The sequence below is a fragment of the Pongo abelii genome, chromosome 18, assembly GCF_028885655.2.
Source record: "Pongo abelii isolate AG06213 chromosome 18, NHGRI_mPonAbe1-v2.0_pri, whole genome shotgun sequence".
Lineage (NCBI taxonomy): Eukaryota > Metazoa > Chordata > Mammalia > Primates > Hominidae > Pongo > Pongo abelii.
Window position 1 is genome coordinate 2,483,478 of NC_072003.2, and position 14,608 is coordinate 2,498,085.

A 14,608-nucleotide genomic window follows, 5' to 3' on the forward strand; every position below is an offset into this window, starting at 1 on the left:
CTAGCCATAAATACAGTTTTCATTCCCAGATAAAGAGTAAAACAGTTTTCCAGTAATTAAGCTTTAGCTACTCTGAGTGGAATCTTAAATGAAATATGCCAGAGAGGAATGTGTTCCATTTCTGCTTGGTGCAGAGTCAGGAAAAGATAGTCTGTTGGGGAGTTCTAGAATAGCATTTAGCCCAGGACACTGATAGGATCGATGTTGTCAGCTCTTCCGTTCTATTCAGGTGATGCCCTAAGACCCAACCCAAACTTTCAACTCTTCCTTGGCAAGGACCCAGGAGTAGGCAAGTTGTATTCCAGGAGGAGTCGTTACTATGGGAAATATTCCAGGAGGGAGAATGCCCTGACAGTGTCTGGCCCTAGGACCAAGGTGGGATATGGGGAATGGGGCACTAATGTCATTTCCTTCTTTGAACACTGAATACAACTAATAGAACTCTTTCTTCCTAAACTCCCTCATGTTTATTTAGTATGACTATGTAGATGGATTAAGGAGAATTAAAACACACTGTCCTTAATTTAGGAATGACCCATATCACTCCATCCCTCCTATTCCCCTCACCCTCTCAGCATAGTCCCTTTGCTCTTGTTGACCATGTTCCTTTTCTGTTCCCTAAATAGGTATTAGGTATTCTGCTCCTCCTATAGGCAGGCCTCATTGTTTGGCCGCTCTTCTTCAAAATTTATATTGCAGTTCACTTCTTTCAAGAAGTCTTTCTAAATCTCATCAGTCTTTCATCCCATCTTCCTATAGTTTGTTGTTTCCACCTCTTAACTGATCTCCATGTAATCAGTTGTCCAAATTAACTGACATTCTATCCCCTCTGTAAAACTCTCAGATTGAAGCTCCCAACACACTGCAGCTGGTAGGCTTCTCGCTAGCGAATTTGGGTTTATCTTTTACCTGCTGAGTTGTATGCTTATTAAGGTTTGTTCCTAAATCTCTTTATACCTGTACTTGTTCTTATAATTTGTAATTTAATTAAATATTATGTAAATAGGTGGAGTGGACTGGAGTTACCTTTCAAAATTTAGTTGAATGCTTTGGAAAGATTCAGTAAGGCAGATATCTAAAAAAAAAATGCTAATAAAGTTCGTGTGAGGCCAGGCGCAATGACTCACATATGTAGTCCTAGCTATTTGAGAGGCTGAGGTGGGAGGATTGCTTGAACCCAGGAGTTCAAGGCTACAGTGAGCTATGATCGTACCATTACACGCCAGCATGGACAACAGAGTGAGACCCTATCTCTAAAAAATGAAAATGATAAAAAATAAATTTCATGTGGGTGAAACTTCTGTAAAATATGAGAAAAAAATATAAAAACCTGGGCAGAGTCTGTACTACAATGCTTCATGCCTGTATTCACGTCCTCAGTGCACTTTCAAGGCTGTGATCTTTGCTTTATGGGTGGGGCTCACATTGCTCCAGTGAGCAGGCCCACACTTCAAGAGAAGAGTTTGTGTTCTGACATCAGAATACCAACACAAATTGTACATTTATATGCTATAAGTAAAAATAAAAATGGAGTTCAAGAGAACTGTGACAAAAAATCAAAGTGTAGTATAAATGAAGCCAAACAGCTTATCATTTACATTTGTGAATTTTTTGCATCAAATAGTATGTTCCAATATGTGGGCCCTGACAAATTGTGACTCTACCAAGATAAGGATGGATTCTTAAAGAGGTCAAATGGGCCGGAACACTATCTCCTGATTCAAACTCTGTATCTAATTTCCCACATCTGCCTCCATAGCTTTAGGGTAAGCATGGCAGGGGTGATGGTCAAGTAACAGAGCTGTGTGGGGAGCTTGGAGCATAAATGTCAAAGGATGTCCACAACCTAAGGCTTAAGGTGCTAAAAGTTGACACCTAAAAAATTAAACTTTTATCAAGTACAGGCCAGGCATGGTGGCTCATGCCTGTAATCCCAGCACTTTGGGAGGCTTAGGCGGGTAGATCACCTGAGGTCAGGAGTTCAAGACCAGCCTGGCCAACATGGTGAAACCCCAACTCTACTAAAACAAAAATTAGCCAGGCATGGTGGTGCATGCCTGTATTCCCAGCTACTCAGGAGGCTGAGGCAGGAGAATTGCTTGAAACCAGGAGGCAGAGGTTGCAGTGAGCTGAGATTGCGCCGTTGTACTCCAGCCTGGGCAACAAGAGCGAGACTCTGTCTCAAAAAAAAAAAAAAAAAAGAAAGAAAGAAAAAAATGCATATCAAGTACAAGAAATATGCAGAAGACTAGAAATAAAAGAAAAATACCAATGAGGTCAGAAGCACAACAAATCAGGACCAGAGGGGAAATAAATAGACAGGAAAAGTACCAAGTCTTGGAGTGTATATACTATACAACCCAACATTTATGATCAGTTGATTTTCAATAGAGGGGCCAAGAAAATTCATTGAGGAATGAATAGTCTTTTCAACAACTGGTAATGGAATAACTGAATATTCACATTCAAAAGAATGAACATGACCAGGTGCAGTGGCTCACACCTGTAATCCCAACACTTTGTTAGGCTGAGGCAGGAAGATTGCTTGAGCCCAGGAGTTTGAGACCAGCCTGGCCAATATGCCGAAACCCCCACCTCCACTAAAAATACAAAATTTAGCTGGGCATGGTGGCGAGTGCCTGTAATCCCAGCTACTCAGGAGGCTGAGTCAGGAGAATCACTTGAACCCAGAGGCGGAGGTCACAGTGAGCCAAGACTGCGTGCCATTGCACTCTAGCCTTGGCAACAAGAGTGAAATTCCGTCTCAAAAAAAAAAAAAAAAACAAATAGCCAAGCATGGTGGCACACCCCTGTCATCCCAGCTACTCTGGAGGTCGAGGTAGGAAAATCAGTTGAAGCCAGGAGGTCAAGGCTACAGTGAGCCATGATCTGCACTCCAGCCTGGGCAACAGAATGAGACCCTGTCTCGGAAAAAAAAAAAAGAACGTGGAGGCCTACATCACATCATACACAAAAATTAACTCAAAATTGTTTATAAACCTAAATGTAAGAACTAAAACTATAAAACTCTTAAAAGAAAATGCAGGAGAAAAATCTTTGTGATCTTGAGTTAATACTTTCTTAGATAGGACACCAAAAGCACAACTGATAAAAGAGAAAGTTGTTAAGTTGACTTCATCAAAGTTAAAAACTTTTTTGCTTCAAAGGTACCATCAAGAAAGTAAAAAGACAAATTGGAATGTTCCTAACACAAAGAAATGATAAATTCTTGAGGTGATGGATATCCCAATTACCCTGATTTGATCATTACACACTGTATGTTTGTATCAGAATTTCACATGTACCCCATAAATGTGTACAACTATTATGTATCTATTAAAAATTAAAACTCAGGGAAGCAAATCTAGAAATTTTTAGTTTTCAAAAAGGAATATATTTTTAAAATGTGCTAAAGTTTGTTTGTTGACAAAAATTGTGAAATTCTCCATGGAATATTGCATTTTAGGACCAATCATTGTTCTTTATTTTAAAAAAAACTTTAAATTAAAAAAATAAAAAAAGACAACCCTGGGACTGTGAGAAAACATTTTCAGATTATATATATCATAAGAAACTTGTATCTGGAATAAATAAAATAACTCAAAAATAAAAACATGAATATTCCTGACTCATTCTATAAGGCCAGCATTGCCTTGATTAAAAAAAACTGGAAAGGACATCATAGTAAAACTACAGACCAATATCCATATGAATATAGATGGGGAGAGCCTCAATAAAATACTGGCAAACCAAATCAAACAGCATATTAAAAGGATCATATACCATGCCAAGTGGGATTTATCCCAGGAATGGAAGAGTGACTCAACACATGAAAAGCAAAAAGTATAATACAGCACTTAATAGAATGAAGGAAAAAAATAAACACGTGATCATCTCAACTGATGTCAAAAAAGGATTTGAGAAAATCCAATACTTCCTCATGATAAAAACAAACCAGGATATAAAGGAACTTCGTCAACTTGATAAAGGGGCATTTATGAAAACCCCACAGTTAGTTAGCATTATATTCAATGCTGAAATATTGAAAGCCTTCCCCCTATGATCAGTTACAAGGATGCCTATTTTCACCACTTCAACAGTATACGGGAAGTTCTAGCCAGAGTAATTAGGAAATAAAAAGAATAAAATGCATCTAATTGGAAAGGAAGAAGTAAAACTGTCTCTATTCAAAGATGATATGATCTTACATAGAGAAATCCTAAAGGATCCACACAAAAAAGCTACTAGAGTAATAAATGAATTCAGCCAATTTTCAAAAATCAGTTGTGTTTCTATAGAGTAGCAATGAACATTCTGAACAGGAAATTAAGGAAACAATTCCACTTAGAATAGCATCCAAAATAAGATACCTAGGAATAAATTTAACCAAAGAAGTAGAAGACTTTTACACTGAAAACTATGAAATAACGCTGAAAGAGATCAAAAACTTAATCGAAAACCATGCCATTCTCATGGAGTGGAAGGCTTAATATTCTTAGATGGCAATATTCCCCAAATTGATACAGATTCAATGCAATCTCTAATAAAATTCGAGGCCAGGCGTGAATCCCACACTTTGGGAGGCTGAGGTGGGCGGATCACGAGGTCAACAGATCAAGACCATCCTGGCCAACATGGTGAAACCCTGTCTCTACTAAAAATACAAAAATTAGCTGGGCGCGGTAGCGCATGCCAGTAGTCCCAGCCACTCGGGAGGCTGAGGCAGGAGAATCACTTGAACCTGGGAAGCGGAAGTTGCAGTGAGCTGAGATCGTGCCACTGCGCTCCAGCCTGGTGACAGAGCAAGACTCCAACTCAAAAAAAAGAAAAATTCCAGAGGCCCTTTATTTTTTCCAGCAATGCACAAGTCAATCCTAAAATTCATGTGGAATTGTGAGGGTCCTCAAAAACCAGTATTTTAAAAGAAGAACAAAGTCGGAAGACTCACATTTTCTGATTTCAAACTTACTACAAAGCTACAGGGATCAAAACAGAATTTTTTTTTTTTCCTTTTGAGATGGAGTCTCGCTGTCGCCCAGGCTGGAGTGCAGTGGCGCAGTCTCTGCTCGCTGTAACTTCTGCCTCCTAAGTTCAAGCGATTCTTGTGCCTCAGCTTCCCGAGTAGCTGGGATTATAAGTGTGTGCCACCACGCCTGGCTAATTTTTGTATTTTTAATAGAGACAGGGTTTCACCATGTTAGCAGGCTGATCTTGAACTCCCGGACTCAAGTGAACCACTGCCTCAGCCTCCCAAAGTGCTAGGATTACAGGCATGAGCCACCACGCCTGGCCAAAACAGAATGGTTTGGACAGAAGGACAGACATGTACCCCCTCTCCGAGAAACACCCAAGAATGATCAATAAATACTTAATAATAAAAAAAAAAAAGACATGAAAGGGCCGGCCGCGTTGGCTCACGCCTTTAATCCCAGCACTTTGGGAGGCCGAGGTGAGTGGATCACCCGAGGTCAGGAGTTTGAGACCAGCCTGGCCAACATGGTGAAACCCTGTCTCTACTGAAAATACAAAAAAAATTAGCTGGGCATGGGCTAGGTGCAGTGGCTCACACCTGTAATCCCAGGCCGAGGCGGGTGGATCATGAGGTCAGGAGATAGAGACCATCCTGGCTAACACAGTGAAACCCCATCTCCACTAAAAATACAAAAAATTAAAAAAAAAAAAAAAAAGAAGGACAGACATGTAGACCAATGGAATAGAATTAAGAGTCCAGAAATAAACCTATACATCTGTGGCCAATTGATTTTTGGCTTTCTTCTCCCTCTTCACTCAGGCTGAAGTGTAGTGGCACAGTAACAGCTCACTGCAGCCTCTACTTCCTAGGCTCAAGCAATCCTCCCACCTTAGCCTCCTCAGTAGCTGGGACCACAAGCGCATGCCACCATGCCTGACTGATTTTTTATTTTTTATCTTTTTCTTTTTTCTTTTTATTTATTTATTTATTTAGAGACAGAGTTTTGCTCTTTTGCCCAGGCTGGAGTGAAGTGGCACGACCTTGGCTCACTGCAACCTCCACCCGCCTGGGTTCAAGTGATTCTCCTGCCTCAGCCTCCTGAGTAGCTAGGATTACAGGCACCCGCCACCACGCCTGGCCAATTTTTGTATTTTCAGTAGAGATGGGGTTTAACCATGTTGGCGAGGCTGGTCCCAAACTCTTGACCTCAGGTGATCCACCCTCCTCAGCTTCCCAAAGTGTTAGGATGACAGGCATGAGCCACCGTGCCCAGACTTTTTAATCTTTTTCTAGAGATGGGGTCTCCCTGTGTTACCCAGGCTGGTCTCAAACTCCTCAGCTCAAGCGCTCCTCCCACCTTCACCTCCCAAAGTGCTAGGATTACAATTCTGAGCCAGAATACAGGCACGTGCCACACCTGGCACAACTGACTTTTGACAGGGATGTCATGACCGTTCTACGAAGGTAAGAATAGTCTCTTCAACAACTGGTGCTGGGAAACTTGGATAACCATTCATAAAAAAATGAAGTTGGGCCGGGCATGATGGCTCACGCCTGTAATCCCAGCACTTTGGGAAGTTGAGGCAGGCGGATCACCTGAGGTCAGGAGTTCGAGACCAGCTTGGCCAACATGGTGAAACCACGTCTCTACTAAAAATACAAAAAAAAAAAAATTAGCCAGGCATGGTGGCGGGCACCTGTAATCCCAGCTACTCGGGAGGCTGAGGTACGACAATCGCTTGAACCCAGGAGGCGGAGGTTGCAGTGAGCTGAGATCGTGCCACTGTACTCCAACCTGGGTGACAGTGTGAGACTCCGTCTCTAAAAAGAAGAAAAGAATGAAGTTGAACTTTTACTTCACTCCATGTAACTCAAAGTAAAGAAACAGGGGTAAAGTTCATGACCTCATATTTGGCCATAAATTCTTAGATTTAACATTAAAAACAGGAGCAATAAAAGAAAAAAATAAATTGGACTTCATCAAAATTTAAAACTTTTGTGTATCAAAGGACATCATCAAGAAAGTGAAAAGACGGCTGGGCATAGTGGCTCACACCTGTAATCCCAGCACTTTGGGATGCTGAGGCGGGTGGATCACAAGGTCAGGAGTTTGAGACCAGCCTGACTAACATGGTGCAACCCCGTTTCTAGTAAAAATGCAAAAATTAGCCAGGCATGGTGGCGGGCACCTGTAATCCCAGCTACTCAGGAGGCTGAGGCAGAAGAATCGCTTTAACCTGGGAGGCAGAGGTTGCAGTGAGCCGAGATCACGCCACTGCACTGAAGCCTGGGCGACAGAGTGAGACTCTGTCTCAGAAAAAAAAAAAAAAAAGGACTCACTGTCCTTTTCCCCATTGAATAGTCTTGACCCTTCCAGGAAACAACTGATTATACATGTAAAGATTTATTTCTGTTATATTCCATTGATCTTTAAAGCTAGAGTTTGAGAAAGATTGGTGTTAATTTGTCACCTCCCAGGTTTACTTACGGCATTCTCCTGCCTCAGCCTCCTGAGGAGCTGGGACTACAGGCGCCCGCCACCATGCCCAGCTAATTTTTTGTATTTTTAGTAGAGGCGGGGTTTCACCATGTTAGCCAGGATGGTCTTCATCTCCTGACCTCGTGATCTGCCTGCCTCGGCCTCCCAAAGTGCTGGGATTACAGGTGTGAGCAACCGCACTGGGCCGAGTCTGAGTCTTGCTCTTGTTGCCCAGGCTGGAGTGCAATGGTGCTATCTCAGCTCACTGCAACCTCTGCCTCCTGGGTTCGAGCAATTCTCCTGCCTCAGCTTCCCAAGTAGCTGGGATTACAGATGCACGCCACCATGCCCGGCTAATTTTTGTATTTTTAGTAGAGGTGGGGTTTCACCACGTTGGCCAGGCTGGCCTTGAACTCCTGACCTCATGATCCACCCACCTCGGCTTTCCAAAGTGGTTAATTTGTCTTTAAATGTTTGGTGGAATTCACCAGTGACGCCTTCTGGTCCTGGGCTTTCTTTGTTGGAAAGAGCCTGAGGGACCTGTGGGACACTATTAGGCATACCAACCTATATGTCATAGGAGCCCCAAAGGAGAAGAGAGAGAGAAAAGAGGCAGGAAAAAAAATTGAAGAAATAATGGCTGAAAGCTCTGCAAATTTGATCAAAGATATGAATTTACAAACCCCCAAAGCACAAGGAACTCCAGGCAAGATAACTCAGAAATCTACAACAAGAAATATAGTGAAATTGTCAAAATCTAAAGACAGAATTTTGAAAGCAGCAAGAGGCCAGGTGCGGTGGCTCACGCCTGTAATCCCAGCATTTTGGGAGGCCGAGGTGGACAGATCACCAGGTCAAGAGATCGAGACCATCCTGGCCAACATGGTGAAACTCCATCTCTACTAAAAATGCAAACATTAGCCGGGTGTGGTGGCATGTGCCTGTAGTCCCAGCTACTTGGGAGGCTGAGGCAGGAGAATCACTTGAACCCAGGAGGCAGAGGTTGCAGTGAGCCGAGATCATGCCACTGCACTCCAACCTGGTGACAGAGTGAGACTCCATCTCAAAAAAAAAAAAAAAAGACAGCAGCAAGAGAGAAGAAACTTTTCACATACAAGAGATCCTCAATAAAATTAACAGCTGATTTCTCTACAGAAACCATGGGATTCAGACGACAGTGGTATGACATATTTTAAACTTTTTTTTTTTTTTTTTGAGATGGAGTCTTGCTCTTTTGTCCAGGCTGGAGTGCAGTGGTGCGATCTCGGCTCACTGCAAGCTCCGCCTCCCAGGTTCACGCCATTCTCCTGCCTCAGCCTCCCGAGGAGCTGGGACTACAGGCGCCCGCCACCACGCCTGGCTAATTTTTTGTATTTTTAGTAGAGATGGGGTTTCACCGTGTTAGCCAGGATGAGTCTCGATCTCCTGACCTCGTGATCCACCCGCTTTGGCCTCCCAAAGTGCTGGGATTACAGGCGTGAGCCACCGTGCCCGGCCATATTTTAAACTTTTAAAGGAAAAAAACCCCTGCAATCAAGAACTTATATCCAGCAAAACTATCTAGAAATTAATATATTCCTAGCTAAAAGCTGAGGGAGTTCACTACCAGTAGTCCTGCCCTACAAGAAATGCTAAAGGGAGTCCTTCAGGCTGAAATAAAAAGACATTAGATGTAACCCTAAGCCATTAGAAGAAATAAACGCCTCTGTTAAAGGTAACTAAAGCCAGTATTATTGTACTTTTGGTCCATAACACTTCCTTTTTTTTCTATATGATTTAAAAGGCAAGTGCATATGTATTAATGTGGATGTCTATGTTAATGGACACACAATGTATAAAGATACAATCTGTCACAATAACAATAGAAAGGGAGGGGCAGAGATGTATATGAGCAGAGTGTTTGTATGCGTTGAAACCAAGTTGGTATTATTCAGATTTAGTTGTTATAAGTTTAAGATGTTAATTACTATACAGTTGCCTTTTAAACCTTGTATGTCAGTTTCCTATTGCTGCTGTAACAATCAGTTACATGCTTAGTGGCTTAAAACAACATACATCTACTGTCTTATAGCCAAGATCTGAAATGCATTTTGCTGGGCTAAAATCAACGTGTCTTCACCTTGCTGGGCTGTGTTCTTTCTGGAGACAGTAGGGGAGAATGAATCCTTTCCGTTTTTCAGCTTGTAGAAGACACCTGCATTCCTTGGCTCATGGCCCCTTCCTCCATCTTCAAGGCCAGCAGCAGATCACTTTCGAATCTCTCTCTCTCTGACCTGTGCTTCTATCTTATGTCCATTTCTCACTTCTGCCTTCTTCTTCTAAGGACTCTTGTGACTACATTGAGCCCATCCAGATAATCTAGACTAATCTCCCCATCTCGGAATTCTTGATTTAATCACATCTGCAGAGCCCATTTTCTTATGTAAAGGAATATATTTACAGATTTCAGGGAGTAGGATGTGGACATCTCTGGAAACCTTTATTTTTCCTTTCATACCATATAAACCATTGGAATTTTTTAAATACAAAAGGAAATTGTAAAAGCAATTTCTAAAAATTAAAAGCCAATAAATGAATATTTTCAAGTTGGAGGGCTTATTCCTACACACAAAAAGAATTAGGCTTGTAATCCCAGCACTTTGGGAGGCCGAGGTGAGCTGATCACTTGAAGCCAGGAGTTTGAGACCAACCTGAGCAACATGGCAAGACCCCATCTCTACAAAAAATACAAAGATTAGCTGGACATGGTGGCAGGTGCCTGTAATCCCAGCTACTTGGGAGGCTGAGGTTGGAGGATCACTTGAGCCTGGGAGGTCAAGGCTGCAATAAGCCGAGATCCTGCCTCTGTACTCCACACTTCAGCCTGGGTGACAGAGTGAGACACTGTCTCAGAAAAAAAATAGAAAGCAAGAAAGAAAGAAAGAAGAAAAGAGATACAAATGAAACACCAAAGAAGTTAAGGTAAAACCCTATAATCATAAACCTTAACTAGAATTATCAGTATAAACTCTTTTTTTTTTTTTTTTTAAGATGTATTAATGCTGGCTGGGCGCAGTAGCTCACGCCTGTAATCCCAGCACTTTGGGAGGCCGAGGCCGGCGAATCACAAGGTCAGGAGATCGAGACCATCTTGTGAATGGTGAAACCCCATATCTACTAAAAATACAAGAAATTAGCCGGGCGTGGTGGCGGGCGCCTGTAGTCCCAGCTACTCTGGAGGCTGAGGCGGGAGAATGGCGTGAACCCGGGAGGTGGAGCTTGCAGTGAGCTGAGATCGCGCCACTGCACTCCAGCCTGAGCGACAGAGCGAGACTTCGTCTCAAATAAATAAATAAATAAGATGTTTTAATGTATTTCCTTACCATGTCCATTGTAAAGACCTGGAAGCAATGACAACCCAACAGCAGTAGGCACCTAGTCTCCAGACTGTGGTCTCTGAGTATCTTCTTTTTTTTTTTTTTTTTGAGACAGAGTCTCGCTCTGTCACCCAGGCTGGAGTGCAGTGGCACGATCTCGGCTCACTGCAAGCCCCGCCTGCCAGGTTCACGCCATTCTCCTGCGTCAGCCTCCTGAGTAGCTGGGACTACAAGCATCCGCCACCACGCTCGGCTAATTTTTTGTATTTTTTGTAGAGATGGGGTTTCACCGTGTTAGCCAGGATGGTCTCAATCTCCTGACCTCGTGATCCACCCACCTCGGCCTCCCAAAGTGCTGGGATTACAGGCGTGAGCCACCACGCCCTGCCAGTCTCTGAATATCTTTAAAAGAAACCAAAGCCTCTTAGAGAAATAGCTGATTCGAGATAGCAAATGTATGACATAAACATTGGGCATTTTTTACCATGGCAAGGAAGCTCTTGCTTCCTTGGGATAATGTCTGATGGATAAAAGAGTTAACCTGAAGATGTATCGCTCAACTAGGATAGGATATTTTGAGCATCAAAAAAAGTAATAATTGCAATGGATTGATACATGTAAAATGTTAATATGTAAAAACTCATGCTTTATATAATACAATAAAATGCCTCATTGATCATCACTGAAGATTGCTAGGGAAACTACCCATTACACTTCTGCACCACCACGAGGACTGAGGTTAGGAAGGTGTACTCCTCCTGATTGCTACTTCCAGATCATTTCCCCTCCCTTTTTGCCTAAAAATCTCAGCTTCTTTGAAGTGTGTGTCATCAGACTAAGTGCCACCTTTTGTTGAAAGTCACCTATTTTTCCTGATTACTTCTCATTCATCAAAGAATTTTAGTGGCTGGCTCCTCTAACTACTGCTGTGACCATTTTCAGTGGCTCAACTTGTTACCTTTCACACCTGGTCATTCCAATGTTTTCCTCCACTCCATGGTAGTAATCCCATGCTTCCCATGGCCATCCCCTAAACCTTGGTCTTACCAGTAACTGAACCTTCAGAATCTCAGTTCCCAATATCCCATTCTTGAATTCCACAGCCTTTCTTGGTAGCACCATTTCTCTTGTACCTGTCCCATCCAGTAATTGTATGACCCTCATTAAGATCTCTGATCCATTGGCCCTTCCATATTCTCACTGTCGGTGACTCCTGTAACTTGCTTTACTTGTTTACTTTACCCAGCTCAGATCCCATGATCCATTGCTATAACTCCTTTAACTTACACCCATCAGCCATCCATGGAACTTTCACCACAAAGTCTCAACCCTGGTGAAACCCTGCTCCCTGCCTACTCTGCACCCGCATCTGAGCAGCAGAACTTGGCTGGAAAGGCCAGGTGCAGTGGCTCATGCCTGTAATCCCAGCACTTTGGGAGGCCGAGGTGAGCAGATCACCTGAAGTCAGGAGTTTGAGACCAGCCTGGTCAACATGGTGAAACCCTGGCTCTTCTAAAAATACAAAAATTAGCCAGGCATGGTGGCAGGTGCCTGTAATCCTAGCTACCCAGGAGGCTGAGGCAGGAGAATCACTTGAATCCCAGAGGTGGAGGCTGTGGTGAGCTGAGATGGAGCCACTGCATTCCAGCCTAGGCGACAGCAAGACTCCATCTCAAAAAAAAAAAAAAAAACTTGGCTGGAGAAAAACTCACCATTGTGCTACTGACTGGTCTTTTCATTTAGATCCCCAATTCTCAAATGAAGGCCCTAAGCGCTGACTTGCAATCCAACCACATTCCCTCATCTGTTTGTTCCACATCTCTCTCAGACAGTTATTTCAAACCTTTTCTGACTCCTCAAATGGACAGTGGCCTTTGCCCTTTTCTCGCTGAGGTCAAAAGGTCTTGCTCTGGCTTCTGAATGCTGCTTGCATCTTAGTGTGGACCCTGAGCTTGAGCAGGTCACTAGAATCTATGCATCCATTTCCCCTTCTTTGAAATTGTGAAAATAAAAGTTATGTGCTTAGTTGTGAGGGCTAAATGTGACATTGCACATGAAATGCTGAGAACAGTAGTTGCCATATTGTAAGAGCTTAGTAAATGTTAAGTTAGCAATTATTACCACCTTTTACAAAAGAAGAAACTGGGATTTGGAGAAGTTATAGATGATCAGCTACTAGTTCATGTGACCAGATTCAGCCAAGGGCTGCCTCGTGCCTTAATTTTAACTCTTCCTTTTACATATAAAACTCCGTTTTAAATCCTTATTCACTTAACTTCTTACAAGTCAAATGTTGCATTTAACTTGAGTTCGGCTCCCAGGCTTTGGTTAGATTAGCCTTATCTCCAGATCTGGAGCCACTGTGTTTAGAGCCTGGGAAACCTTGAATCCATGACCATAATTTACTAGCTCCATGACACTGAGCAAATTTATTTAATGTGGCTAAGATCATGTAGCATTTATTTACATATATCAGTTTCCTCCTCTGCAAAATAGGGAGGTTACAAAGATTAAATAAGATTACATCTTTAGGCCAGGAGTGGTGGCTCATGCCTGTAATCCCAGCACTTTGGGAGGCCAAGGCGGGCAGACCATAAGGTCAGGAGATCAAGACCATCCTGGCCAACATGGTGAAACCCCGTCTCTACTAAAAATACAAAAAATTAGCTGAGCATGGTGGCAGGTGCCTGTAGTCCCAGCTCCTCGGGAGGCTGAGGCAGGAGAATGGCGTGAACCCGGGAGGCGGAGCTTGCAGTGAGTGGAGATCACGCCACTGCACTTCGGCCTGGGTGACAGAGCGAGACTCTGTCTCAAAAAAAAAAAAAAAAAAAAAAAAAAAAGACTACATCTTTAAAGTGGTTACCATAGTGCCAGGTGGTGCTTACCACTACTCATCTTTGAAGAGGATTTTTATTGTAGGAGACACTAATACAGTTTTAGAGAGAGGAAGTTTTAGGCAGTTAGATATTTGTGCCCTTATGTAAGGATTCACTCATTTTTTTTTAAGTGCTGCAAATGTTTTTCATTCTTCATTAGTGAGAGTGCAACTATAAAAGGTTTCTAACAAAATTTCTGAAAAGATTGCTTCCCTTCTGAAATGCCTAGACACATGCAGAGATACTTGCCTTGCCACGGCAGGGAAAAACAGTCTGGGCTGTATTTCTTTGTGCATAGATAGTTCTTTGATGAAACTTTCTCCATTTCTTTCTTCTGAATTTGCAGCCCATGCTGGAACTGCTGTAGGAGACATCATCTTCTCCTTCACCTACCTCCCATACCCATACCTCATGTTCAGCTACATCCAGAGAAGCTACTTCCAAAAGATTGCCTGTTGCCTCTTCTCAAATGTTGCCATGGCACTGGGAGTCCGATTCATCACTATGTTTGAGGCAAAAGGTGAGCCTTATCTTTCCCAAACTCTCTAAGCTGCCTTGATGCTTTGCCCCATCAAGACTGAACTTTGTTTCCAAATAAACGTAACTGGCATGTTCCAGTCAGTGCTCTGAGCATTTAGAATATACTCACGACGGTGGTGAGTATTGTGTGGGGCACTAAAGAAAAGTAGAATATGGTTCACTCCAGGCAGCTTACTTTGTAATTGGGGAGAAAAACTAAAGCATATTAAAGAATTAGGAAATTATATACCTATATAATTATATAGGTATAAAATATTGATTTATGATTAGCATTTGAGATAATATTTTAGAACTTTGCAAATCATGTCATATTTTTTACATATATCATAGCCTTTGGAGTCTCTTTTTTTTTTTCTTTGAGACAGTCTCACTCTGTCACCCAGGC

General features: G+C 42.5%; 1 protein-coding gene across 1 annotated transcript in view; it reads left to right on the top strand.

Annotated features, from left to right (window-relative positions):
- The window catches only part of LOC112129411 (ATP-binding cassette sub-family A member 17-like), a 111,919-nt gene that overhangs the window by 33,120 nt on the left and 64,191 nt on the right, over positions 1-14,608 (top strand). Inside the window, 1 exon segment of the mRNA XM_063717818.1 lies at positions 14,030-14,203. Within this exon segment, the coding sequence (XP_063573888.1) occupies positions 14,030-14,203 (174 nt within the window).